Source organism: Poeciliopsis prolifica, unplaced genomic scaffold (assembly GCF_027474105.1).
Source record: "Poeciliopsis prolifica strain line A6 unplaced genomic scaffold, Auburn_PproV2 SCAFFOLD015, whole genome shotgun sequence".
Classification (NCBI taxonomy): Eukaryota; Metazoa; Chordata; class Actinopteri; order Cyprinodontiformes; family Poeciliidae; genus Poeciliopsis; species Poeciliopsis prolifica.
This window is the reverse complement of record NW_026562390.1, coordinates 1,307,921-1,333,885: the sequence shown is the minus strand read 5'-3', so window position 1 is coordinate 1,333,885 and position 25,965 is coordinate 1,307,921. Positions and strand designations below refer to the sequence as shown.

Below are 25,965 nucleotides of genomic sequence, written 5' to 3'. Positions count from 1 at the left end.
ACTGAAAGTCTTTGTTTACTGCCGTTAGGTTTTCTCATATCCTTATGACTTTATCTACAGCTATTTGTTTTCTCCCTTAAGCGTCTTTTTACTTAATGGGAAAATCATCTAATGTCATGCTTTTCTGTATAAAACCGATAAGCATATGGTGTATAAATTCACACTCTTTAGATTTAGGAAATAAAATAAAGTTTTGTTGGGGTAAAAAAAAAAAAAAAGAATTGAACAAAGTTCTTGGAAAACAATAAGTCAGCATTTTTTCATACCTCCATTCAGAGACCAAAGGCTGCCTTTTATAATTTTACAGTCTGCAGTGAGAGTGGTGTAACTGTGCCAAACTTGAAATGTTATCTATTTTCCCCATCACAATGAGGTCTTTCATTACCCGGTCCGCGATGCCGCTGACGCTCGCCAAGATCGAAAAGTGGAATCAGTTGGACCCGGGCGGCTGCAGGACGGCCCGTATGCAAATATCTCAATTAAATCATGTCAGCTCTGGACCCGCAGGCGCACAACCGGCATCTGGCACAGCAAGCCTCACTTTCCTTCAGCTCCTCTTGTTTTAATAACAAGTGTCTGGGTGTTGGAGGCCTCGGATCACCTCGGGGAGAATTATAGCGTTCAGGTTCTGTGACATTTCTGCAGGACGTTGAGAAAAGTTTTAATTACCAGAGCCATCTTTTATGGGCTCCACGCAGCGTCCCCAAACATCGACTGCTGCCACTAAATCAATTAATTGCTCCCTCTCCTTTCCTACTGAGGCTCTGACTGGTCTGCTGCTTCTGTGAAGAGCATCGCAGAACATTTTTGGGTTAAAGTAACGACACAACAGGAGCTTTTTAAAATGTTTTCATGCTGCAACGACAACTTTCAATATATTTACTGGGATTTAATGTGACTGACCGTCAGAGTTGGGTAGTCGAAACAAGTTACATTTCCAAGTGTATAGATATTGAAAAAGTTCTCAAGATGATTATATATGGCGCGGGTGCCCGAGGGCCAAATCTGGCCCGCCATACGTTTTTAAGTGGCCCAAATTATAGCAATAGGCCCCAAAAGTTTTTCACCAATAACTGCAAAATTCACACAGAAATCAAGAGATCTACACATATTTTCTGGGTTTATCACAATTTTTTCTCAAAAATTGGCCAAAAACATTTGGGTTCGAGTGACTGCTAAAATTTGATGTCAACTTATAGTCCATGACCGATGGAGCGATTAATAAAAGATCACATTTAACATCAAATATCGTAAAGATTCCTGTCAGATATTTCTAAATTAGCTCCACAAAATCTGTGATGTTGCCTGCAGAAAACCACAAAAACAATCCTGGACAGAGTGATTAGTGTGAACAGATGTTCAATATTATGTTAATTTAACCTATTTATTGATATTTTAACAATTGAATTGGTTTTTATCAATTCGATCTGGCCCCAAATGGAAGTAAGTTTGATGCCCCTGATATACGAGATAAAAACAATAAATCATGGACCATTTTGGATGTAAACGAGAACAAAGAGGGAAAACGCCTCAGAAACAATGAAGTTGTGTATAAAACTCAGAAGAACTGGTCAGATGTTGAACCTTGAATTAAATGATTCTCTGAAAATGAAATGCAGAACTTGACCTCTGTCTCATATCCAGCAGTAGAATTACTAAATGCTGTTCTGTTAAAGTTTTACAGCTTTATAAAGATACGGATTACAAACTGATGTGAACACGATGCAAACATTGGACTCTCTGCAGTCTGTTGTCATTATAGAGCAGTCAGGAAACAGGAAGCATATTTTCCCTGAACCACCAAACACATCTAGTTTCTCCAGCAAGAATGAATCTTTCATTTTATTTTCTCAAGCTGTGGAGAGCTAACATGTTTAGCAACCTGAGTTTAGCCACTCAGTCGGTTATTTTGAACAGAAACTGTTGTGAAGATGATTCAGTTTAAAATATCATTGCTTTCAGAGCGCTGCTCTTCCTGGTGTCAGGTTACTTAATACACACACTGAGTCTGGGTGGAACCAGCAGCTGCTGAAGCTGGAAGCTGATTGGCTGCAGCCTCTCTGCCCTGGCATGTGATTGGTGGATCACAACTCAAGCTTGTTTCTGTTCTCAGGAAATGAAACTAACAGCCAGTGCTACTGAGAGCAGAAATGGAGCAGCAGGCAGTTCAGCTGGATCGGGAAACTTTCTCATGTCCCATCTGTCTGGATCTACTGAAGGATCCGGTGACGACTCCCTGTGGACACAGCTACTGCATGAACTGCATTAAAAACTTCTGGGATGAAGGAGAGAAGAAGGAAAGCTACCATTGTCCTCAGTGCAGGAAATCCTTCACACAGAGGCCTGACCTGCAGAAAAACACCATCATAGCAGCTTTAGTGGAGCAGCTGAAGAAGACTGGACTCCAAGCTGCTCCTGCTGACCACTGTTATGCTGGACCTGAAGATGTGGCCTGTGATTCCTGCACTGGGAGAAAACTGAAAGCCAGCAAGTCCTGTTTAGTCTGTCTGGCCTCTTTCTGTGAGAAACACCTTCAGCCTCATTTTGATTCAGCTGCATTTAAGAAACACAAGCTGGTGGAGCCATCCAAGAACCTCCAGGACAACATCTGCTCTAAGCATGATAGGTTGCTGGAGGTTTTCTGCCGCACTGATCAGAAGTGTATCTGTTATGTTTGCATTATGGATGAACATAAAGGCCATGAAACAGTGTCAGCTGCAGCAGAAAGGACTGAGAGGCAGAGAGAGCTGGAGGAGAGACGAGGAAACATCCAGCAGAGAATCCAGGACCAGGAGAAAGATGTGAAGCTGCTTCAGCAGGAGGTGGAGGCCATCAATCGCTCTGCTGATAAAACAGTGGAGGACAGTGAGGAGATCTTCACCCAGCTGATCCGTCTCCTCCAGAAAAGAAGCTCTGAGGTGAAGCAGCAGATCAGATCCCAGCAGGAAACTGAAGTGAGTCGAGTCAAAGATGTTCAGGAGAAGCTGGAGCAGGAGATCACTGAGCTGAAGAGGAAAGACGCTGAGCTGGAGCAGCTCTCACACACAGAGGATCACACCCAGTTTCTCCTCAGCTACCCCCCACTGCCAGCACTCAGTGAGTCCACACACTCATCCAGCATCAACATTCGTCCTCTGAGACACTTTGAGGACGTGGCAGCAGCTGTGTCAGAGCTCAGAGACAAACTACAGGACGTCCTGAGAGACTCATGGACAAACATCTCACTGATTGTCACTGAGGTGGATGTTCTACTGTCAGAACCAGAACCAGAACCAGAACCAAAGAGCAGAGCTGGATTCTTAAGATATTCATGTGAAATCACTCTGGATCCAAACACAACACACACACGGCTGGTTCTATCAGAGGGGAACAGGAAGGTGGCAAGGATGAATCAGGATCAGAAACAGACTTATTCTAATCATCCAGACAGATTCACTTATTATTTTCAGGTTCTGAGTAGAGAGAGGCTGACTGGACGTTGTTACTGGGAGGTGGAGTGGAGAGGGGAATCAGTTTATGTAGCAGTCGCATACAAGAGTATCAGCAGAGCAGGTTTAGGGGATGAATGTATTTTTGGATATAATAATAAATCTTGGGCATTATATTGTTCTCAAAACAATAGTAAATTTTGGCACAACCAAATTTCAACCTCCATCTCAGGTCCAGTTTCCTCCAAAGTCGGAGTGTACCTGGATCACACAGCAGGTATTCTGTCCTTCTACAGCGTCTCTGAAACCATGACTCTCCTCCACAGAGTCCAGACCAGATTCACTGAACCGCTACTGGCTGGAGTTAGGATTAATAAGATTGGATCCTCAGCAAAGTTCTGTAAACCTAAATAATAAGATCGCCTTACTTTATTGCTCTGTTATTTAGTTTCTGGTCTCAATATCTGTTTATGTGTTTAAAAAGGAATGTAATTGATCATGTTTTTGTGTCATATTCATCATGATTTATTTCTTCTTTCTCTGTTTGTCACTTCAGCCAAACTGAGGTTTATAGGTGGATCAGAGTTTTATTGCACAAAACCTCCAGAAACAAATCAGATTTTCTAGGCTAATGTTAGCGGATATATCTATAAAATATTTTGTGTTTATATTTCCTAATTGTATAAATAACTTGTGTGACAATGTGTAACATGTCCTATAGCTTTGTGCATCTTCAAAACATAATTCTGTTCATATATCAGCCTTTGTGGATCTTTTCATTATAAATAAATACAATGTGAACAAACCAGACCATATTGTAACTTGATCTATAGATAGAAATATCAGATGTATCAGTATTTTTATTTTATTTTAAGTATATGAACCTTAACATTTAATAAAGTTGTTCTGTTTGGAGGAGACAGGAAGTCAACATGCCAAAATTCAAGATGGCTGCCTGTTCGGTACCTCAACGAACCTACACACACATCAGCATGGAACCAGGCCTCCAATAGTGCTGTCAATCAATCTGTGTACGCTCTGCCAACAACCTACATTACAGGAACAATGATCATCTACCGTCATCGGTGGCTAGGCTGACATAGCATTCATGACATGCCATGCTAGCTGCAGCATAGCACAGAGCACACAGAAAGGTGATTGACAGCACTAAGCTCCGCCTCCTGGCTCTGATTGGTTTGTCACAGATTACTGGTCTCCTTTCAAACTGCTACAACATAATGACGATTTTTCTTTAACCGTCTTCAGGTTGTTTGTTTTTCGTGTGAACTGCAGCTCTCCCAGCTTAAGGACGGATCGGTTCTCCGTCTGGCTCTGAACGTCTCTACCTTCTTTTGGTCTCCCTCATGAAGCAGCTGCATGTTGCTGCGCCGCTGGCTGTCGGTCCGCCGCAGCGTGGCGCTCCGATGCTCGAGTAGATCCGGAGGAGGAGACACGCTGCGACCCTGAGGATCCACCCAGGTGGAAACGTGGTTGGTGACGTAGTCTTTGCTGTTTCACAAGCATCTCAGTGATTTCATTTTGCTTCTTCATAATCTCTGTGAAAACATCAACATCAACCTGAGGAGATATTTTCCTCTTCTGGTTTCACTTTTAACGTTTTACTAATCAGTGTCTCTTGGGGAATTGGTAAAGGTGCAAGAGGAGACAATCGTTTCTGAGTTCTTGAAGCCTTTTGAGCTGTAGCAGCACGTATGAACTCAGTAGACGTTCAGAAACTGATGTATCCTGATTTGTGACACCAACGCTGGAAACAAGACTTTCCTGCTCTTGTTTAGAGTTGTAGATTTTCATCTTTGCATCCGTGTCCACCAGCTCGGTTCTCAACGCCAACGCTTCTTTTCTTGCTTGTAAACTGAAGTTCTTCCAGCTCTAGCTCATGTTTTTCTTGCAGCGCATCACCTCTGCTTTCAGAGCGGCTCTTTCCACCTCGGCTTCCATCAGCGCCTTTGCAACTCTTACTCCTCTCATTAGAAGCTTTACTCATTGCACCGGGCACCAAGATGGCCGCCTTGCTGCCTGGTTTAGCTTCGGACCCAGATAGCCTTGCAGAGCCTTTTCTGATCGATTGCTGTCTGTGAGACGCTGTCATCCGGCTCAACTCTACGGTCATGAGATGCCGCCTTTAATTCAACTTCAAATGCTGAACATACTTCGCTCTTCTGTGCATCAGGATCACCATTCATCCAAGTTTCGATTTCATCCAAGAACTCTTTAAAACTGATCAGTTTTGGTTCATACCAATCACCATGATCGGTTTCTTTCTCATCATCCTTAAGCAGTCTTTGAATGGAAGATTGCAAGTCCATAAACTCCGCTAAATAATTATTAAAAGTTTGCATTTGCTCATCTATGGAGGATTTTGATTCTCCAGCATCTATTAGTGCCTGGATTTCATTTCTCTTTCTTGTCAGCACGCTGAGTTTGGCTCTGCGCCTTTTATTGTATTAAAGATTTATTTTTCTTTTTGAAATCCTTCATCTCGTTCATCCATTTTTAACACAAATTTTGTTTCTCCAAATCCAAAAGAAAAGTGTCCAAAACAAACTTTTCACTTTACAGATCAGCGTTTTTGCTCTTTCCAACAAAGAACTGCATTTACTCACAAACTTTGTGCGTCTTCTCCAAGTTCATCCAAGTTCAATCCATGAAGTTTCATCCATCCAAGTGCGATTGTCCACTCTTTCAAGCTTTTCTGATTTCCAAAAAATGATTTTTTGACTTAAATGTCACAGCCTTCTATTTCCAACAAACCAAAATTTCCAACTAAGACTGTGGGTGTTAACAGGCGGTGTGATTTGAACGCACTTCTTGAATGTTTGTAAAAAATATTATTTATTTCTTGGAAAAAATAGCGACAAAAAAAAACTAATTAAAGTGTCTTAAAACGTAGTCAAAATGAAAATTAATCTTATAAAAGTGTCCAACAAAAATGCTCCAGAAAAGTGGTCAAAAAATCTTTTACAATCTCCATTAAACACACCAGACATTTACCAAACAAATTTCTCCTGCACCCAGTGGGTTTTTAATCACGCAAATTACGATTCACACAGAAATCAACTGATTCCCACATTTTTTCTGGGTTTATCAACATTTTTTCTCAAATTGTCCAAAAACATTTGGGTTCAAGTGATGCTGCTTCAGCCTCACTTGCTGTCAAGTTATAGTCCATGACCGATGGAGCGATTAACAAAAGATCACATTTAACATCATATGTTAGCACAAATATTGTAAAGATTCCTTACAGATATTTCTAAATTAGCTCCACAAAATCTGTGATGTTGACTGCAGAAAACCACAAAAACAATCCTGGACTGATTAGTGTGAAAAGATGTTCAATATTATGTTATTTTAAGAAACGAGAACAAAAAGGGAAAACGCCTCAGAAACAATGAAGTTGTGTATAAAACACAAAAGAACTGGTCAGATGTTGAAACTTGAATTAAATGATTCTCTGAAAATAAAATGCAGAACTTGACCTCTGTCTCATATCTGGCAGTAGAATTACTAAATGCTGTTCTGTTAAAGTTTTACAGCTTTATAAAGATACGGATTACAAACTGATGTGAACACGATGCAAACATTGGACTCTGCAGTCTGTTGTCATTATAGAGCAGTCAGGAAACAGGAAGCATATTTTCCCTGAACCACCAAACACATCTAGTTTCTCCAGCAAGAATGAATCTTTCATTTTATTTTCTCAAGCTGTGGAGAGCAAACATGTTAGCAACCTGAGTTTAGTGACTCAGTCGGTTATTTTGGACAGAAACTTGTGAAGATGATTCAGTTTAAAATGTTGTTGCTTTCAGAGCGCTGCTCTTCCTGGTGTCAGGTTACTTAATACACACACTGAGTCTGGGTGGAACCAGCAGCTGCTGAAGCTGGAAGCTGATTGGCTGCAGCCTCTCTGCCCTGACATGTGATTGGTGGATCACAACTCAAGCTTGTTTCTGTTCTCAGGAAATGAAACTAACAGCCAGTGCTACTGAGAGGAAAAATGGCGCAGCAAGCAGTTCAGCTTGAGCGAGAAACTTTTTCCTGTTCCATCTGTCTGGATCTACTGACGGATCCGGTGACGATTCCCTGTGGACACAGCTACTGCATGAACTGTATTAAAAACTTCTGGGATGAAGGAGAGAAGAAGAAAAGCTGCCATTGTCCTCAGTGCAGGAAATCCTTCACACAGAGGCCTGACCTACAGAAAAACACCATGCTAGCAGCTTTAGTGGAGCAGCTGAAGAAGACTGGACTCCAAGCTGCTCCTGCTGACCACTGTTATGCTGGACCTGAAGATGTGGCCTGTGATTCCTGCACTGGGAGAAAACTGAAAGCCAGCAAGTCCTGTTTAGTCTGTCTGGCCTCTTTCTGTGAGAAACACCTTCAGCCTCATTTTGATTCAGCTGCATTTAAGAAACACAAGCTGGTGGAGCCGTCCAAGAACCTTCAGGAGAACATCTGCTCTAAGCATGATAGGTTGCTGGAGGTTTTCTGCCGCACTGATCAGAAGTGCATCTGTTATCTCTGCACTATGGATGAACATAAAGGCCATGAAACAGTGTCAGCTGCAGCAGAAAGGACTGAGAGGCAGAGAGAGCTGGAGGAGAGACGAGGAAACATCCAGCAGAGAATCCAGGACCAGGAGAAAGATGTGAAGCTGCTTCAGCAGGAGGTGGAGGCCATCAATCGCTCTGCTGATAAAACAGTGGAGGACAGTGAGGAGATCTTCACCCAGCTGATCCGTCTCCTCCAGAAAAGAAGCTCTGAGGTGAAGCAGCAGATCAGATCCCAGCAGGAAACTGAAGTGAGTCGAGTCAAAGATGTTCAGGAGAAGCTAGAGCAGGAGATCACTGAGCTGAAGAGGAAAGACGCTGAGCTGGAGCAGCTCTCACACACAGAGGATCACAACCAGTTTCTCCTCAACTACCCCCCACTGCCAGCACTCAGTGAGTCCACACACTCATCCAGCATCAACATCCGTCCTCTGAGACACTTTGAGGGCGTGGCAGCAGCTGTGTCAGAGCTCAGAGACAAACTACAGGACGTCCTGAGAGACTCATGGACAAACATCTCACTGATGGTCACTGAGGTGGATGTTCTACTGTCAGAACCAGAACCAGAACCAGAACCAAAGAGCAGAGCTGGATTCTTAAGATATTCACGTGAAATCACTCTGGATCCAAACACAGCAAACACATTCCTGAGACTTTCAGAGGGAAACAGGAAGGTGACATGGATGAATCAGGATCAGACTTATTCTAGTCATCCAGACAGATTCACTAATTATCTTCAGGTTCTGAGTAGAGAGAGTCTGACTGGACGTTGTTACTGGGAGGTGGAGTGGAGAGGGGAAGTTTCTGTAGCAGTCGCATACAAGAGTATCAGCAGATCAGGAAGAGGGGATGAAAGTACATTTGGATATAATGATAAATCTTGGGCATTAGATTGTTCTCAAAACAATAGTAAATTTTGGCACAACAGAATCTGGACCTCCATCTCAGGTCCAGTTCCCTCCAGACTAGGAGTGTACCTGGATCACACAGCAGGTATTCTGTCCTTCTACAGCGTCTCTGAAACCATGACTCCTCCACAGAGTCCAGACCAGATTCACTGAACCGCTAATGGCTGGAGTTATGGTTTATAAAATTGGATCCTCTGCAGAGTTCAGTAAACTTAAATAATACTTTATTGCTCTGTTATTTAGTTTCTGGTCTCAATATCTGTTTATGTGTTTAAAAAGGAATGTAATTGATCATGTTTTTGTGTCATATTCATCATAATTTATTCTTATTTCTCTGTTTGTCACTTCAGCCAAACTGAGGTTTATAGGTGGATCAGAGTTTTATTGCACAAAACCTCCAGAAACAAATCAGATTTTCTAGGCTAATGTGAACGGATATATCTGTAAAATATTTTTGTGTTTATATTTCCTAATTGTATAAATAACTTGTGTGACAATGTGTAACATGTCCTATAGCTTTGTGCATCTTTAAACATAATTCTGTTCATATATCAGCCTTTGTGGATCTTTTCATTATAAATAAATACAATGTGAACAAACCAGACCATATTGTAACTTGATCTATAGATAAAAATATCAGATGTATCAGTATTTTTTTTTTAATTTTAAGTATATGAACATTAACATTTAATAAAGTTGTTCTGTTTGGAGGAGACAGGAAGTCAACATGCCAAAATTCAAGATGGCTGCCTGTTCGTACCTCAACGAACCTACACACACATCAGCATGGAACCAGGCCTCCAATAGTGCTGTCAATCAATCTGTGTACGCTCTGCCAACAACCTACATTACAGGAACAATGATCATCTACCGTCATCGGTGGCTAGGCTGACTTAGCATTCATGACATGCCATGCTAGCTGCAGCATAGCACAGAGCACAGAGCCTCCTGGCTCTGATTGGTTTGTCACAGATTACTGGTCTCCTTTCAAACTGCTACAACATAATGACGATTTTTCTTTAACCGTCTTCAGGTTGTTTGTTTTTCGTGTGAACTGCAGCTCTCCCAGCTTAAGGACGGATCGGTTCTCCGTCTGGCTCTGAACGTCTCTACCTTCTTTTGGTCTCCCTCATGAAGCAGCTGCATGTTGCTGCGCCGCTGGCTGTCGGTCCGCCGCAGCGTGGCGCTCCGATGCTCGAGTAGATCCGGAGGAGGAGACACGCTGCGACCCTGAGGATCCACCCAGGTGGAAACGTGGTTGGTGACGTAGTCTTTGCTGTTTCACAAGCATCTCAGTGATTTCATTTTGCTTCTTCATAATCTCTGTGAAAACATCAACATCAACCTGAGGAGATATTTTCCTCTTCTGGTTTCACTTTTAACGTTTTACTAATCAGTGTCTCTTGGGGAATTGGTAAAGGTGCAAGAGGAGACAATCGTTTCTGAGTTCTTGAAGCCTTTTGAGCTGTAGCAGCACGTATGAACTCAGTAGACGTTCAGAAACTGATGTATCCTGATTTGTGACACCAACGCTGGAAACAAGACTTTCCTGCTCTTGTTTAGAGTTGTAGATTTTCATCTTTAAATCAGCCTTCACCAGCTCGGTTCTCAACACCAACGCTTCTTTTCTTGCTTGTAACTGAAGTTCTTCCAGCTCTAGCTCATGTTTTTCTTGCAGCGCATCACCTCTGCTTTCAGAGCGGCTCTTTCCACCTCGGCTTCCATCAGCGCCTTTGCAACTCTTACTCCTCTCATTAGAAGCTTTACTCATTGCACCGGGCACCAAGATGGCCGCCTTCCTGCCTGGTTTAGCTGCGGACCCGGACAGCCTTGCAGAGCCTTTTCCGATCGTTTGCTGTCTGTGAGACGCTCTCATCCTGCTCAACTCTACGGTCATGATTTGCCGCCTTTAATTCAACTTCAAATGCTGAACATACTTTGCTCTTCTGTGCATCAGGATCACCATTCATCCAAGTTTCGATTTCATCCAAGAACTCTTTAAAACTGATCAGTTTTGGTTCATACCAATCACCATGATCGGTTTCTTTCTCATCATCGTTAAGCAGTCATTGAACAGAAGATTGCAAGTCCATAAACTCCGCTAAATAATTATTAAAAGTTTGCATTTGCTCATCTATGGAGGACTTTGATTCTCCAGCATCTATTAGTGCCTGGATTTCATTTCTCTTTCTTGTCAGCACGCTGAGTTTGGCTCTGCGCCTTTTATTATATTAAAGATTTATTTTCTTTTTGAAATCCTTCATCTCGTTCATCCATTTTTAACACAAATTTTGTTTCTCCAAATCCAAAAGAAAAGTGTCCAAAAAAACTTTTCACTTTACAGATCAGCGTTTTTGCTCTTTCCATCAAAGAACTGCATTTACTCACAAACTTTGTGCGTCTTCTCCAAGTTCATCCAAGTTCAATCCATGAAGTTTCATCCATCCAAGTGCGATTGTCCACTCTTTCAAGCTTTTCTGATTTCCAAAAAATGATTTTTTTGACTTAAATGTCACAGCCTTCTATTTCCAACAAACCAAAATTTCCAACTAAGACTGTGGGTGTTAACAGGCGGTGTGATTTGAACGCACTTCTTGAATGTTTGTAAAAAATATTATTTATTTCTTGGAAAAAAATAGTGACAAAATACATAAATAAATAAATAATTAAAGTGTCTTAAAATGTATTCAAAATGAAAATTAATCTTATAAAAGTGTCCAATAAAAATGCTCCAGAAAAGTGGTCAAAAAATCTTTTACAATCTCCATTAAACACACCAGACATTTACCAAACAAATTTCTCCTGCACCCGTTGTGTTTTTAATCACGCAAATCACAATTCATACAGAAATCAACTGATTCCCACATTTTTTCTGGGTTTATCAACATTTTTTCTCAAATTGTCCAAAAACATTTAAGTTCAAGCGACTGTTGCCTCAGCCTCACTTGATGTCAAGTTATAGTCCATGACTGATGGAGCGATTAACAAAAGATCACATTTAACATCATATGTTAGCACAAATATTGTAAAGATTCCTTACAGATATTTCTAAATTAGCTCCACAAAATCTGTGATGTTGACTGCAGAAAACCACAAAAACAATCCTGACGGACTGATTAGTGTGAAAAGATGTTCAATATTATGTTATTTTAAGAAACGAGAACAAAAAGGGAAAACGCCTCAGAAACAATAAAGTTGTGTATAAAACACAAAAGAACTGGTCAGATGTTGAAACTTGAATTAAATGATTCTCTGAAAATGAAATGCAGAACTTGACCTCTGTCTCATATCTGGCAGTAGAATTACTAAATGCTGTTCTGTTAAAGTTTTACAGCTTTATAAAGATACGGATTACAAACTGATGTGAACACGATGCAAACATTGGACTCTCTGCAGTCTGTTGTCATTATAGAGCAGTCAGGAAACAGGAAGCATATTTTCCCTGAACCACCAAACACATCTAGTTTCTCCAGCAAGAATGAATCTTTCATTTTATTTTCTCAAGCTGTGGAGAGCTAACATGTTAGCAACCTGAGTTTAGTGACTCAGTCGGTTATTTTGAACAGAAACTTGTGAAGATGATTCAGTTTAAAATATCATTGCTTTCAGAGCGCTGCTCTTCCTGGTGTCAGGTTACTTAATACACACACTGAGTCTGGGTGGAACCAGCAGCTGCTGAAGCTGGAAGCTGATTGGCTGCAGCCTCTCTGCCCTGACATGTGATTGGTGGATCACAACTCAAGCTTGTTTCTGTTCTCAGGAAATGAAACTAACAGCCACATGAGAGAGCAGAAATGGAGCAGCAGCAGTTCAGCTGGATCGAGAAACTTTCTCCTGTTCTATCTGTCTGGATCTACTGAAGGATCCGGTGACGACTTCCTGTGGACACAGCTACTGCATGAACTGCATTAAAAACTTCTGGGATGAAGGAGAGAAGAAGGAAAGCTACCATTGTCCTCAGTGCAGGAAATCCTTCACACAGAGGCCTGACCTACAGAAAAACACCATGCTAGCAGCTTTAGTGGAGCAGCTGAAGAAGACTGGACTCCAAGCTGCTCCTGCTGACCACTGTTATGCTGGACCTGAAGATGTGGCCTGTGATTCCTGCACTGGGAGAAAACTGAAAGCCAGCAAGTCCTGTTTAGTCTGTCTGGCCTCTTTCTGTGAGAAACACCTTCAGCCTCATTTTGATTCAGCTGCATTTAAGAAACACAAGCTGGTGGAGCCGTCCAAGAACCTTCAGGAGAACATCTGCTCTAAGCATGATAGGTTGCTGGAGGTTTTCTGCCGCACTGATCAGAAGTGCATCTGTTATCTCTGCACTATGGATGAACATAAAGGCCATGAAACAGTGTCAGCTGCAGCAGAAAGGACTGAGAGGCAGAGAGAGCTGGAGGAGAGACGAGGAAACATCCAGCAGAGAATCCAGGACCAGGAGAAAGATGTGAAGCTGCTTCAGCAGGAGGTGGAGGCCATCAATCGCTCTGCTGATAAAACAGTGGAGGACAGTGAGGAGATCTTCACCCATATGATCCGTCTCCTCCAGAAAAGAAGCTCTGAGGTGAAACAGCAGATCAGATCCCAGCAGAAAACTGAAGAGTCGAGTCAAAGATGTTCAGGAGAAGCTGGAGCAGGAGATCACTGAGCTGAAGAGAGGACGCTGAGCTGGAGCAGCTCTCACACACAGAGGATCACACCCAGTTTCTCCTCAACTACCCCCCACTGCCAGCACTCAGTGAGTCCACACACTCATCCAGCATCAACATCCGTCCTCTGAGACACTTTGAGGGCGTGGCAGCAGCTGTGTCAGAGCTCAGAGACAAACTACAGGACGTCCTGAGAGACTCATGGACAAACATCTCACTGATGGTCACTGAGGTGGATGTTCTGCTGTCAGAACCAGAACCAAAGAGCAGAGCTGGATTCTTAAGATATTCACGTGAAATCACTCTGGATCCAAACACAACACACACACGGCTGGTTCTATCAGAGGGGAACAGGAAGGTGGCAAGGATGAATCAGGATCAGAAACAGACTTATTCTAATCATCCAGACAGATTCACGAATTATCGTCAGGTTCTGAGTAGAGAGAGTCTGACTGGACGTTGTTACTGGGAGGTGGAGTGGAGAGGGGAAGTTTCTGTAGCAGTCGCATACAAGAGTATCAGCAGAGCAGGAAGAGGGGATGAATGTAAATTTGGATATAATGATGAATCTTGGGCATTAGACTGTTCTCAAAACAATAGTAATTTTGGCACAACAGCAGTTCAACCTCCATCTCAGGTCTCCTCCAAGTCCTGTCGGAGTGTACCTGGATCACACAGCAGGTATTCTGTCCTTCTACAGCGTCTCTGAAACCATGACTCTCCTCCACAGAGTCCAGACCAGATTCACTGAACCGCTACTGGCTGGAGTTTGGGTTGGAGAATCTGCTGAGTTCTGTAAACTTAATAATACTTTATTGCTCTGTTATTTGGTTTCTGATCTCAATATCTGTTTATGTGTTTAAAAAGGAATGTAATTGATGATGTTTTTTGTGTTATATTCATCATGATTTATTTCTTATTTCTCTGTTTGTCACTTCAGCCAAACTGAGGTTTATAGGTGGATCAGAGTTTTATGGCACAAAACCTCCAGAAACAAATCAGATTTTCTAGTCTAATGTTAACAGATATATCTGTAAAATATTTTTGTGTTTATATTTCCTAATTGTATAAATAACTTGTGTGACAATGTGTAACATGTCCTATAGCTTTGTGCATCTTCAAAACATAATTCTGTTCATATATCAGCCTTTGTGGATCTTTTCATTATAAATAATACAATGTGAACAAACCAGACCATATTGTAACTTGATCTATAGATAGAAATATCAGATGTATCAGTATTTTTTATTTTATTTTAAGTATATAAACCTTAACATTTAATAAAGTTGTTCTGTTTGGAGGAGACAGGAAGTCAACATGCCAAAATTCAAGATGGCATCTCTGAGGAGATATTTTCCTTGGGGTTTCCTCTTCTAGTTTTTCCTCTTCTGGTTTCACTTTTAACGTTTTACTAATCAGTGTCTCTTGGGGAATTGGTAAAGGTGCAAGAGGAGACAATCGTTTCTGAGTTCTTGAAGCCTTTTGAGCTGTAGCAGCAGGTATGAACTCAGTAGACGTTCAGAAACTGATGTATCCTGATTTGTGACACCAACGCTGGAAACATGACTTTCCTGCTCTTGTTTGGAGTTGTAGATTTTTATCTTTGCATCTGCTTTCACCAGCTCGGTTCTCAAAGCCAATGCTTCTTTTCTTGCTTTTAACTGAAGTTCTTCCAGCTCGAGCGCATGTTTTTCTTGTTGTGCATCCACCTCCGCTTTCAGAGCGGCTCTTTCCACCTCGGCTTCCGTCAGCGCCTTTGCAACTCTTATTCCTCCCACTAGAAGCTTTACTCATTGCACCGGGCACCAAGATGGCCGCCTTGCTGCCTGGTTTAGCTGCGGACCCGGACAGCCTTGCAGAGCCTTTTCCGATCGTTTGCTGTCTGTGAGACGCTCTCATCCTGCTCAACTCTACGGTCATGAGATGCCGCCTTTGATTAAACTTCAAATGCTGAACATACTTCGCTCTTCTGTGCATCAGGATTACCATTCATCCAAGTTTCGATTTCATCCAAGAACTCTTTAAAACTGATCAGTTTTGGTTCATACCAATCACCATGATCGGTTTCTTTCTCATCATCGTTAAGCAGTCATTGAACAGAAGATTGCAAATCCATAAACTCCGCTAAATAATTATTAAAAGTTTGCATTTGCTCATCTATGGAGGATTTTGATTCTCCAGCATCTATTAGTGCCTGGATTTCATTTCTCTTTCTTGTCAGCACGCTGAGTTTGGCTCTGCGCCTTTTATTATATTAAAGATCAAGTCCTGTTTATTCTGTCTGGCCTCTTTCTGTGAGAAACACCTTCAGCCTCATTTTGATTCAGCTGCATTTAAGAAACACAAGCTGGTGGAGCCGTCCAAGAACCTCCAGGAGAACATCTGCTCTAAGCATGATAGGTTGTTGGAGGTTTTCTGCCGCACTGATCAGAAGTGTATCTGTTATCTCTGCACTATGGATGAACATAAAGGCCATGAAATAGTGTCAGATGCAGCAGAAAGGACTGAGAGGCAGAGAGAGCTGGAGGAGAGAATCCAGGACCTGGAGAAAGATGTGAAGCTGCTTCAGCAGGAGGTGGAGGCCATCAATCGCTCTGCTGATAAAACAGTGGAGGACAGTGAGGAGATCTTCACACAGCTGATCCGTCTCCTCCAGAAAAGAAGCTCTGAGGTGAAACATCAGATCAGATCCCAGCAGGAAACTGAAGTGAGTCGAGTCAAAGATGTTCAGGAGAAGCTGGAGCAGGAGATCACTGAGCTGAAGAGGAAAGACGCTGAGCTGGAGCAGCTCTCACACACAGAGGATCACAACCAGTTTTCTCCTCAACTACCCCCCACTGCCAGCACTCAGTGAGTCCACACACTCATCCAGCATCAACATCCGTCCTCTGAGACACTTTGAGGGCGTGGCAGCAGCTGTGTCAGAGCTCAGAGACAAACTACAGGACGTCCTGAGAGACTCATGGACAAACATCTCACTGATGGTCACTGAGGTGGATGTTCTACTGTCAGAACCAGAACCAAAGAGCAGAGCTGGATTCTTAAGATATTCATGTAAAATCACTCTGGATCCAAACACAACACACCCAGTGCTGGTTCTATCAGAGGGGAACAGGAAGGTGACACTAATGGATGAGGATCAGTCTTATTCTAATCATCCAGACAGATTCACTTATTATTTTCAGGTTCTGAGTAGAGAGAGGCTGACTGGACGTTGTTACTGGGAGGTGGAGTGGAGAGGGGAACCAGTTTATGTAGCAGTCGCATACAAGAGTATCAGCAGAGCAGGAAGAGGGGATGAATGTATTTTTGGATATAATGATAAATCTTGGGCATTAGATTGTTCTCAAAACAATAGTAAATTTTGTCACAACAAAATTTTAACCTCCATCTCAGGTCCAGTTTCCTCCAGAGTCGGAGTGTACCTGGATCACACAGCAGGTATTCTGTCCTTCTACAGCGTCTCTGAAACCATGACTCTCCTCCACAGAGTCCAGACCAGATTCACTGAACCGCTACTGGCTGGAGTTAGGATTAATATGTCTGGATCCTCTGCAGAGTTCAGTAAACTTAAATAATACTTTATTGCTCTGTTATTTAGTTTCTGGTCTCAATATATGTTTATGTGTTTAAAAAGGAATGTAATTGATGATGTTTTTGTGTTATATTCATCATGATTTATTTCTTATTTCTCTGTTTGTCACTTCAGCCAAACTGAGGTTTATAGGTGGATCAGAGTTTTATGGCACAAAACCTCCAGAAACAAATCAGATTTTCTAGTCTAATGTTAACAGATATATCTGTAAAATATTTTTCTGCCTATATTTCCTAATTGTATAAATAACTTGTGTGACAATGTGTAACATGTCCTATAGCTTTGTGCATCTTCAAAACATAATTCTGTTCATATATCAGCCTTTGTGGATCTTTTCATTAGAAATAAATACAATGTGAACAAACCAGACCATATTGTAACTTGATCTATCGATAGAAATATCAGATGTATCAGTATTTTTATTTTATTTTAAGTATATGAACCTTAACATTTAATAAAGTTGTTCTGTTTGGAGGAGACAGGAAGTCAACATGCCAAAATTCAAGATGGCTACCGAACGGGCCGCCATCTTGAATTTTGGCAGCTCTCCCAGCTAAAAGACGGATCGGTTCTCCGTCTGGTTCTGAACGTCTCTACCTTCTTTTCGTCTCCCTCCTGAAGCAGCTGCATGTTGCTGCGCCGCTGGCTGTCGGTCCGCCGCAGCGTGGCGCTCCGATGCTCGGGTAGATCCGGAGGAGGAGACACGCTGCGACCCTGAGGATCCACCCAGGTGTAAACGTGGTTGGTGACGTAGCCGCCGGGGATCCGCCCGACCGAACGCACAGACAGGTTCAGCTTCTTGCTGCCCTTCAGAACCTGAGGAGGCGACAAGAAGGGATCCAACAGATGTTTAAAGTTTCAATGCATTTGTTTACATTCAGTGGATTGAATTATGTTTATACAGGAGAATGTTAAAGAATCCCAAGATCTCAAGGTATGGGAAGCAAACAGGGTCAAAAATCAGTTTCTACAGTTTTTTTCTACCGAAGAAGATTACGACCACTGAATTTAATTTCACAATTCTCATTTTTTATTTTATTTATATTTTCTTTTCTGAGAAGGTAAAATTTTTTCTAAATAATTTTAGAAAGTAAAATTTCTCACATTTTACTTTTTAAAATGTAAAGCTTTTTAGGAAAACTTTTCTTTTGGTTAAAAAATAAACATTTTTAGCTAAAAAAAAATTTAGTAAAGTAAAAATACTTTTACTTTTTAGAAAGTAATGAATTACTTTCTAAAAATTTTTAGAAATTTTGAGATTTATTTTCCCTCTAAAAAATACAACTGTTTAGAGAAAGTCAAATCTCAAATTTAGACTTTTTCTCAGAATTTCTCTTTTATCAGAGATCTGACTTTTCACTCAAAATTTTAATGTTTTCTCAGAATTCTCACTTAAAAAAACAATTAAATAAAAGATACAAAATTTCAAACCAAGAGTTCCTGCAGCATTTGGTCAAATCTAACATTAACAAAAGCTAATTATTTATTCGCAGCTGATTTATCCAACTCCTATTTCATTTTATTTTAATGTAATTTCAGAGGCATCCGAGTAAAAAAACACCTGATCTAAACAAACACAGAGCATTAATCCTTTTTCTCAGTTCTTGCTGAGAAAAAGCTGAAATCTTTATCGGCGTTTCTCCTGTGAAACAAGTCGAATTATTCGCTGTCAGTGAATGAGAGCAGAGGGTCAATCTCTCCTCCCAGATGGATCGATTTCTCAGTCTGGGTTTGTGTTTGGGAGATAATAACTCCAATTCAGAGGCAACAAAACCCCATCAGCTCAAAAATAAAAAATAACCAGGAAAAAATCCCAGGTTCTGCTTCCTGCTCCTCGGAAAAATCGCAGATGAAATGTGAGAAACTTTTATGTGTTCAAACTTATAAAAGAATTGATCATATTAATTAAGCAAAATGTGTTTTCATGGCTCTGCAATAACACATCAGCAAACAGACAAATGTGCTGAGCTGGCAGCAGAGTTGGTAGTAACTAGTTACTATTACTAATTACATTTACTGGAGTGATTTTATTTTGAAGTATTTCTGCTCTTATTTGAGTAAAATGTCTGGATTTTCTACCCACAGCATAAAAAACAAACATGTTTCAACCCAAAGTTCACCAGACAGACACAAACCTGCAGTTTTTATTAAAGTTTCATTAATCTTTTACTGAAAAAAATTATCTGGAGACATTTTATTTTGCCTGATTTTTGTTACTTATATGAATTATTGTCATTTTTATTCTTAAAATACGAAAATTTACACTTAACTTTTCATTTTGGTGCAGGTTATGTAATTTTTATTCAGTATTTGAGGAACTTTTTTACCAAATACATTATTACTCTTTTTTTCAGTCATTTCTTGGACGGCTACTTTTTACTTTTACTTGAATGAAAGTATGTAGAAGTACTTCTACTTTTACTTAGCAGCATGTAGGTATCTGACCGGCTAACTAGCTACCGTGATTTGCAAACTGTTCACACAAAATATGAGTTAATGATATTTAGTCAGGAGCAGGAATAAACACAAAAGAAGAAGAAAAAAATTAAAATAAATAAATCAGATTGAAGAAAAAACAAAAAAATTTTATGCGAAGCAGATTTTAGCAAAAGAAAAGTCATAAATAAATAAATTAAATGTAGCAGAAAAACAAAAGAAAACAAAAATATTTAAGCAAAAAAAAAAAAAAAACTAAATTAGGACTAAAAAGCAAGCGAGTGTGGAGAAGTTTTACCAAACGATTTGTTTAATGACTAGTTTTTAATGTTACCTGAGTGAAAGTATGAAGTAGTACTACTACACTTACAGTATTTGAGTACCTCTGGCTTGTTCTAGTACTTATTAAATTCAATGAAAGATGCTTTAAAGTTCTGGGTTAAATCTCAGACTTGTATTCATTTTTCTCAGACTTTCACCTGAGATCCAGGTGAAACACATTCAGGTTTGCAGCATTAAAAGCCTTTTCCGAGGTGAAGCATCGCTGCCTTGCAGCATCGCGGCCTTGCAGCATCGCGGCATCGCTCTGAGCTCATTAGCAGTTTGTTGGAGCTGAAACCAGGACGACACAGTTAGCAGGTTGTTTATGCAGTGCTGCAGACTTTGCATAACAGGGATAACAGAGAGGAAGAAAAAAACCTTTGGTAGGAGAAATAAAAGTTGTGAAGAAGCCGTTTCCTGTGCAGTAAGTGGGACATTCGGCGCGTTGCAGTGGAACTGGGACATGTTGGGGTTTGCTGCGTATTTTCAAGGTAGAACTGCAACATTTCTGCAGAGGAAGCTTTGAAATGAACCAGCAGGAGGGCAGAAAGATGCACGCGGGAGCTGGAATCTCCAAATTCGGAGATTTATTTGCATTGACGGCTGCAGTGATGCGAGAACAGGATGCAGGAGTTTACAGCCGAGGGGAGAAAAACGGGTCTGAAGCTTCGGCTGAATGAAGAACAATGAGACAGAAACTGCTTCATTAGGTCGCTGAATAACTTTCTGCTCCTCGCAGACGCTGGTAAAGATGAATTTAAAGTCTCATTATTAGTTAATTGGTCACTAAAGTAAAAAAGAAACTTTAAAGTCAAACTCGATGGAAATGCTGAGGAATGAAAACCTTCTGAATTAACGCAAATCACACTTATCTTTTTTGTTTTTGCTCAAATTTGATTTCATTTAGTTAAAATGAATTATTTTCAAATATCAGAATTTTTTGCTAAAATTTCAGTTTCTAAAATTTTATGTTTTTTTAAAAATCTGGATTGTTTTTGTTAAAATAAGTCGTTTATTTGTTCTCTTGCTATTACTTGTGTGCTAAACTATCACATTATTTTTTCTAAAATTTGATTTCTTTTGTTAAAATAAGATTATTTTTGGTAAAATTCACTTTTTTTGCAATTTTTTTTTTTTGCTAAAATCTCAGATTTTTTTCCTGATGGTTTCTTTAGGACACATGAAAATATTTTAAAACAATAAATCCTTAATATTGATGAAAAAGAACAAGTTCCAGTGGCAGAATATTTCACTTATAACATGGGGAAAAACATGTTATAAATTAATCTGTCGGTGAAATTAGAACTTTTTCATCAATATTCAGGAATTATTGACTTACTGAATATAACTTACTTGTAAGTTGTGTCTTATTTCAAGTGGACTTTAAATCCAGACACAAAACACTTGGTGAGATTTTTCTCTGATAATTAGATTAGTGTGATTATCTGAGCCATTTCAGAGTGAGAGTCTTGAGGACAAATATATTAGTATAATCTGCAGAGAGCAGCAGAGAAAGTCTCTGCGAACAGGAAGTGAGACAGAGCTGTAATCAGCGCCACGGTGGCTGTAATGCTTCACTCCTGCAGGAGAAGTGCTGATTGTGACCCTGGGCTGATGAAGCTGCTCCTGAGAGCAGCACCAAAAACAGACGGCGAGCTAAAAATAATGGAATACATTACTGAGCAAAATGGGAAACAGCATCAACAGGTGAAACGGCCTCAGAAAACACAAACCGGCCTCATAAGGTGTCAGGAAATCCATTCCAGGATTAATTTCAATCCCACTTTTAACCCCGGCTGGAATTAAACGCAGTGGCGCTCTCGTCTGAGGTTTCCGGTTGGACAGGTGGAGTTATGAGGCAGAAAGAAAAACACTTTCCCGCTCCTCTGTTAAAAGCATTTCTCCTCCTGCCAGCAGTGCTGATTTGAAAGCCCTCCAATTCTTGTTCATGCTAATTACAGAGAAACGCGCAGCTTCACTGAGGCGCGCAAAGCAGCCAGCATGTCACACAAAGCCGAGAAAAGAGCCGCGTCCGCCTGACGGATACCTGCAGACAGTGCAGGTACAGCAGCGCAGCAGACGGGTAAATTGCCTTTCACCCTGGTTATTTACTGCTGTCAGCGGAGATCTGTCAGCCGCAGCTGATCGCCTTCACAGAGGAGGGAGTGTGTCCAAAAATAATAAATACATACACAAAGAAAAACAACAGAAATGGCCGCAGCAGCTGATGGTTTAACTGTTAGTGTTGCTTCTTGATGAGGTTTTACTGTGTTTCGGTGGGAATCGGTGGTTTGGTTCGCGACCTGCAGCTCTGATCCAATGAGCAGCTGAAGTTTTCCTCAGGTGAAGGTTCACGCATGCGTACAGAGGCTGTTTTACCTGCCATCTGTAGCCGCGGCAGAACAACCCGGATGTAGCAATTATTCATTCAGTTCACTGCGCAAACAGACAAATAACAGAAAAACAGTTCAACAGCAACTCAAACCGGCTTTCAGTGTCGCTCTCTACACGCAGACTCGTTGTCATAGCAACTGACAACAACGCCACGTTATGTCTCAGGATTCAACAGGCAGACATTTTCCAGATCATCCAGTTTTATGTACTAAGGTTTTATGTTTATTTTTTGATTATTAATAAGTGATCGGTGCTATTAGCTAAGCTAACATAGCAGCGGTGGTAGATTAGCTACCCCTGCTATTAGCTAAGCTAACATAGCAGTGGTGGTAGATTAGCTACCCCTGCTATTAGCTAAGCTAACATAGCAGCGGTGGTAGATTAGCGACCCCTGCTATTAGCTAAGCTAACAGCAGTGGTGGTAGATTAGCTACCGCTGCTATTAGCTAAGCTAACATAGCAGTGGTGGTAGATTAGCGACCCGCTATTAGCTAAGCTAACATAGCAGTGGTGGTAGATTAGCGACCCCTGCTATTAGCTAAGCTAACATAGCAGTGGTGGTAGATTAGCGAACCCTGCTATTAACTAAGCTAACATAGCAGTGGTGGTAGATTAGCTACCCCTGCTATTAGCTAAGCTAACATAGCAGTGGTGGTAGATTAGCTACCCCTGCTATTAGCTAAGCTAACATAGCAGTGGTGGTAGATTAGCTACCCCTGCTATTAGCTAAGCTAACATAGCAGTGGTGGTAGATTAGCTACCCCTGCTATTAGCTAAGCTAACATAGCAGTGGTGGTAGATTAGCTACCCCTGCTATTAGCTAAGCTAACATAGCAGCGGTTGATTAGCTAATCTAAACACCTGCTCTACTGATGATGCTCTGCCAGAGTTGTTGTTTTGGTCAACACACAGAATCCCACAGCACATCTACGTGTTCAGGTTGTCATAATCAAGCTAGCATAGCTGAACTACTTTCTTCTCCCTCACTATTACTAAATTAAAAGTTGGCCTTGTTAGTACTGTAAGAACCAAAGAATATCAGTTCATTCAGCTAATTTGATCCTTTATTTCCTCTAAAGCACGTGCCAAACTCGAGGCCCAGGGGCCAAATCTGGGTCGCTGTAGATTTTTATATGGTCCTCTATTAACCAACTTATTTTTGTGCGTTACAGTTGATTAAAAATTGAATTAAAATAAAAGCAAAATGAAACAACACTGGTTTTTAAGCTTTATTCACCTGAGTGCAGGACGCAATAAGCTGACTTTCTGGTTATAAGCGAAGTTTTTCTGTGAATGTTGCAGAGCTAGATAAGCTCTGAGGGAACAGAGTGGCGTGTCTAACTTCTGCATCTCTGCATTGGATGCAAACCTACTTTCTCTCTGATTTCACACTTAGATCAATGCAGCTCCTCTGCAGCGGCGCCGAATCCCCACTGAGCCTTTTTAAAAACGCGCTGCAGCCCTCAGGGGCTTCGTGATCATTGTAGGGACGTTCTTCACGAGAAAAACCGCTAATTTTCACTTCACGAAAAATAATTTTAATATAGCAAGGGACAGGATGTGTGATAGGGTCTAATTCACAGCATGTTCCTCAGATATTTTCTTTAATTTGCATATAAAAACACCTTTCAGCAGCTGCCATTGTGCACAATGCGAGTTGCCTCGCTCCTTTCTGGTTCACATCGATGCAACAGGGGGGCGATTCGCTGCGAGTCCTACCTGGAAGATACGCTGGAAGGAAACCCACAATAATCACAATCTGAAAGGCTTTTTCTGCAGGGCAGCAGGAAAAACACGACCCACAAAGCACAACTGGGACAAACCAACAGAAACAGACGATTCACAGCAACTCTGGTCAGAATTTAGGCCTGAAAAAGAAATTTAAAAAACCCTCTTTTCACCTCACTGATGCATAATTACACAGAAACATAAAAAACAAACCCAAATGCTGGAATTAAACTCTATAGAAAGATGAAATAACACATGACTAATAAATAGTTTCCAGAAACGTTAATTCATCTATAAACACTTTATAAACCATTAATTACTGTTTATTATGCATTGATTAGGGATGAGAAGGAGGCAGAATCTACTGGTTTCTTGCCAAATAGTGAAGCAAGTTTGTTCACCTTCATATAATGTCTGGATTTATTTTACTAAACGTTTCATTTCATTTTTGTAAGCATAATTTACAAATATGAAATTAAATTAATAATTCATATACTGTCATTCTCACCCTTAATCCATAATGAACAGTAAATAATTTATAGAGTGTTAATAGATTAAATTGTTTATTAGCCGTATTGTAAAGTGGTGTAGATTAATTTTATAAAGAATGTTTAGATTATCATAGTCAAGCTAGCATAGCCTACCTATTTCCCTCTCCTTGCTAGTTTTTCTTAATTCAAACGTTTCTCTGACCTTGTTATCTAGTTTTTGTGGTGTTGAAAATTATTAGCAAAGCACTGCATCCCTTTAGTTTTTGTATATCAGCCGCACATTTAAGATTTAGTGCTTTATAGAAACAACTAAAGAGCTAAACCCAATGCTAATCATTGCATTGACTGAACTTGTGACTACATGCTGCAATTATAATTTAGGGCTGCAACTGTCAATTATTTCAGTACTTGATTATCATATTGATAAACCAATTAATCAGATTAAAAAACTGGGACATTCTGCAGATATAAACTTAAAATTTTGAACTAATAGCTGCTCTGAAAATGCTGTTCTTTCAGCAAAATAACTTTGTAAACTCCAGCTGATGCGATTAATCCGATTAATCGTCCATAAACTAATATTTGTACAGCAATAGTTTGTGGAATCCAGGAGGATTTTCCCTATTTATATTATAGACTAAATTAGTATTTTCTAAATGATTTTTCTAGTATCGATTTAATATGGGCAGTGGACCAGATGACAGCAGAGGAAGATCAGTGAGAAAACCATAAAAAACTGCAGATAATCTACATGAAATCAAAACCAGAAACATGAAAACATCCAATCATCCAGATATAGAAGCTCAGCCATTATTACAACTAAAATCCTCCTTTAAATTCCTTAATTTCATATTAAAGGAATAATTTCATGCCTTTCAGTCTCGTCTGAAACTCCTCCATCTCTGAATGTACAGCTCTGCCACATGTGAACAGTTTGACACAGAAAAGCGATAAACACTCGGGAGGATTAATGAGTAATCAACAAGACGGCAAACATGGAGAGTTAATGGAGCCGCGGCATCAATCACAGATTAACCGGAGCGAAAACATCCGCAAAGATTCGCCCAAGCCATCTTCGCTAATCCGCACGTTTTCCAATCCACAGCCGCTCCCCAAATCTGAAGAAAACCAGGGATTACCTGCAGCAGAAATCATCTCTGGACATGCAAATTACAGGCAAGTTTAAGGGAAAATGAGCAGAAAAAAGCATTAATTTTACCAATAGAACAGAAAAGATTGATGTTGCTTCATAGAAGTGACAGGTGGGATGAAGAGCGATGTGCCAGAATGGAGGCAGAGATTTTAGAGATTGTGTCACCTGAAAGTATTCCCACCGCAGGAGAAACCTCCCATCTAAACACCCGCTGCACAGTTTCCTTCAGCGTTGAGCAGCGTCGTTTTTGTTGGGAACGTCAGAATTTGATGATTTTCAGGCTGCAAATTTGCTATT

General features: G+C 40.6%; 2 protein-coding genes and 1 pseudogene across 4 annotated transcripts in view; 2 read left to right on the top strand and 1 right to left on the bottom strand.

The window, feature by feature from the left end:
• Positions 1–25,965, bottom strand: part of whrna (whirlin a) — a 129,343-nt gene that overhangs the window by 61,159 nt on the left and 42,219 nt on the right. For all 3 annotated transcript variants that reach the window (XM_055040251.1, XM_055040253.1, XM_055040252.1), the window contains exon 2: positions 17,743–17,961. In XM_055040251.1, the coding sequence (XP_054896226.1) occupies positions 17,743–17,961 (219 nt within the window). The remainder of the gene's footprint in view (positions 1–17,742; positions 17,962–25,965) is intronic.
• On the top strand, positions 2,131–4,223 carry LOC129366425 (tripartite motif-containing protein 16-like). Its single transcript, XM_055040258.1, has one exon. It carries the CDS (start codon positions 2,151–2,153, stop codon positions 3,840–3,842), a length of 1,692 nt encoding a protein of 563 aa, XP_054896233.1. The 5' UTR covers positions 2,131–2,150; the 3' UTR covers positions 3,843–4,223.
• LOC129366424 (tripartite motif-containing protein 16-like) lies at positions 7,444–9,455 on the top strand (annotated as a pseudogene).

Bases quoted from the DNA above. Each gene is read 5' to 3' on its own strand.
- LOC129366425 (XM_055040258.1), top strand. From the start codon at position 2,151: ATGGAGCAGCAGGCAGTTCAGCTGGATCGGGAAACTTTCTCATGTCCC.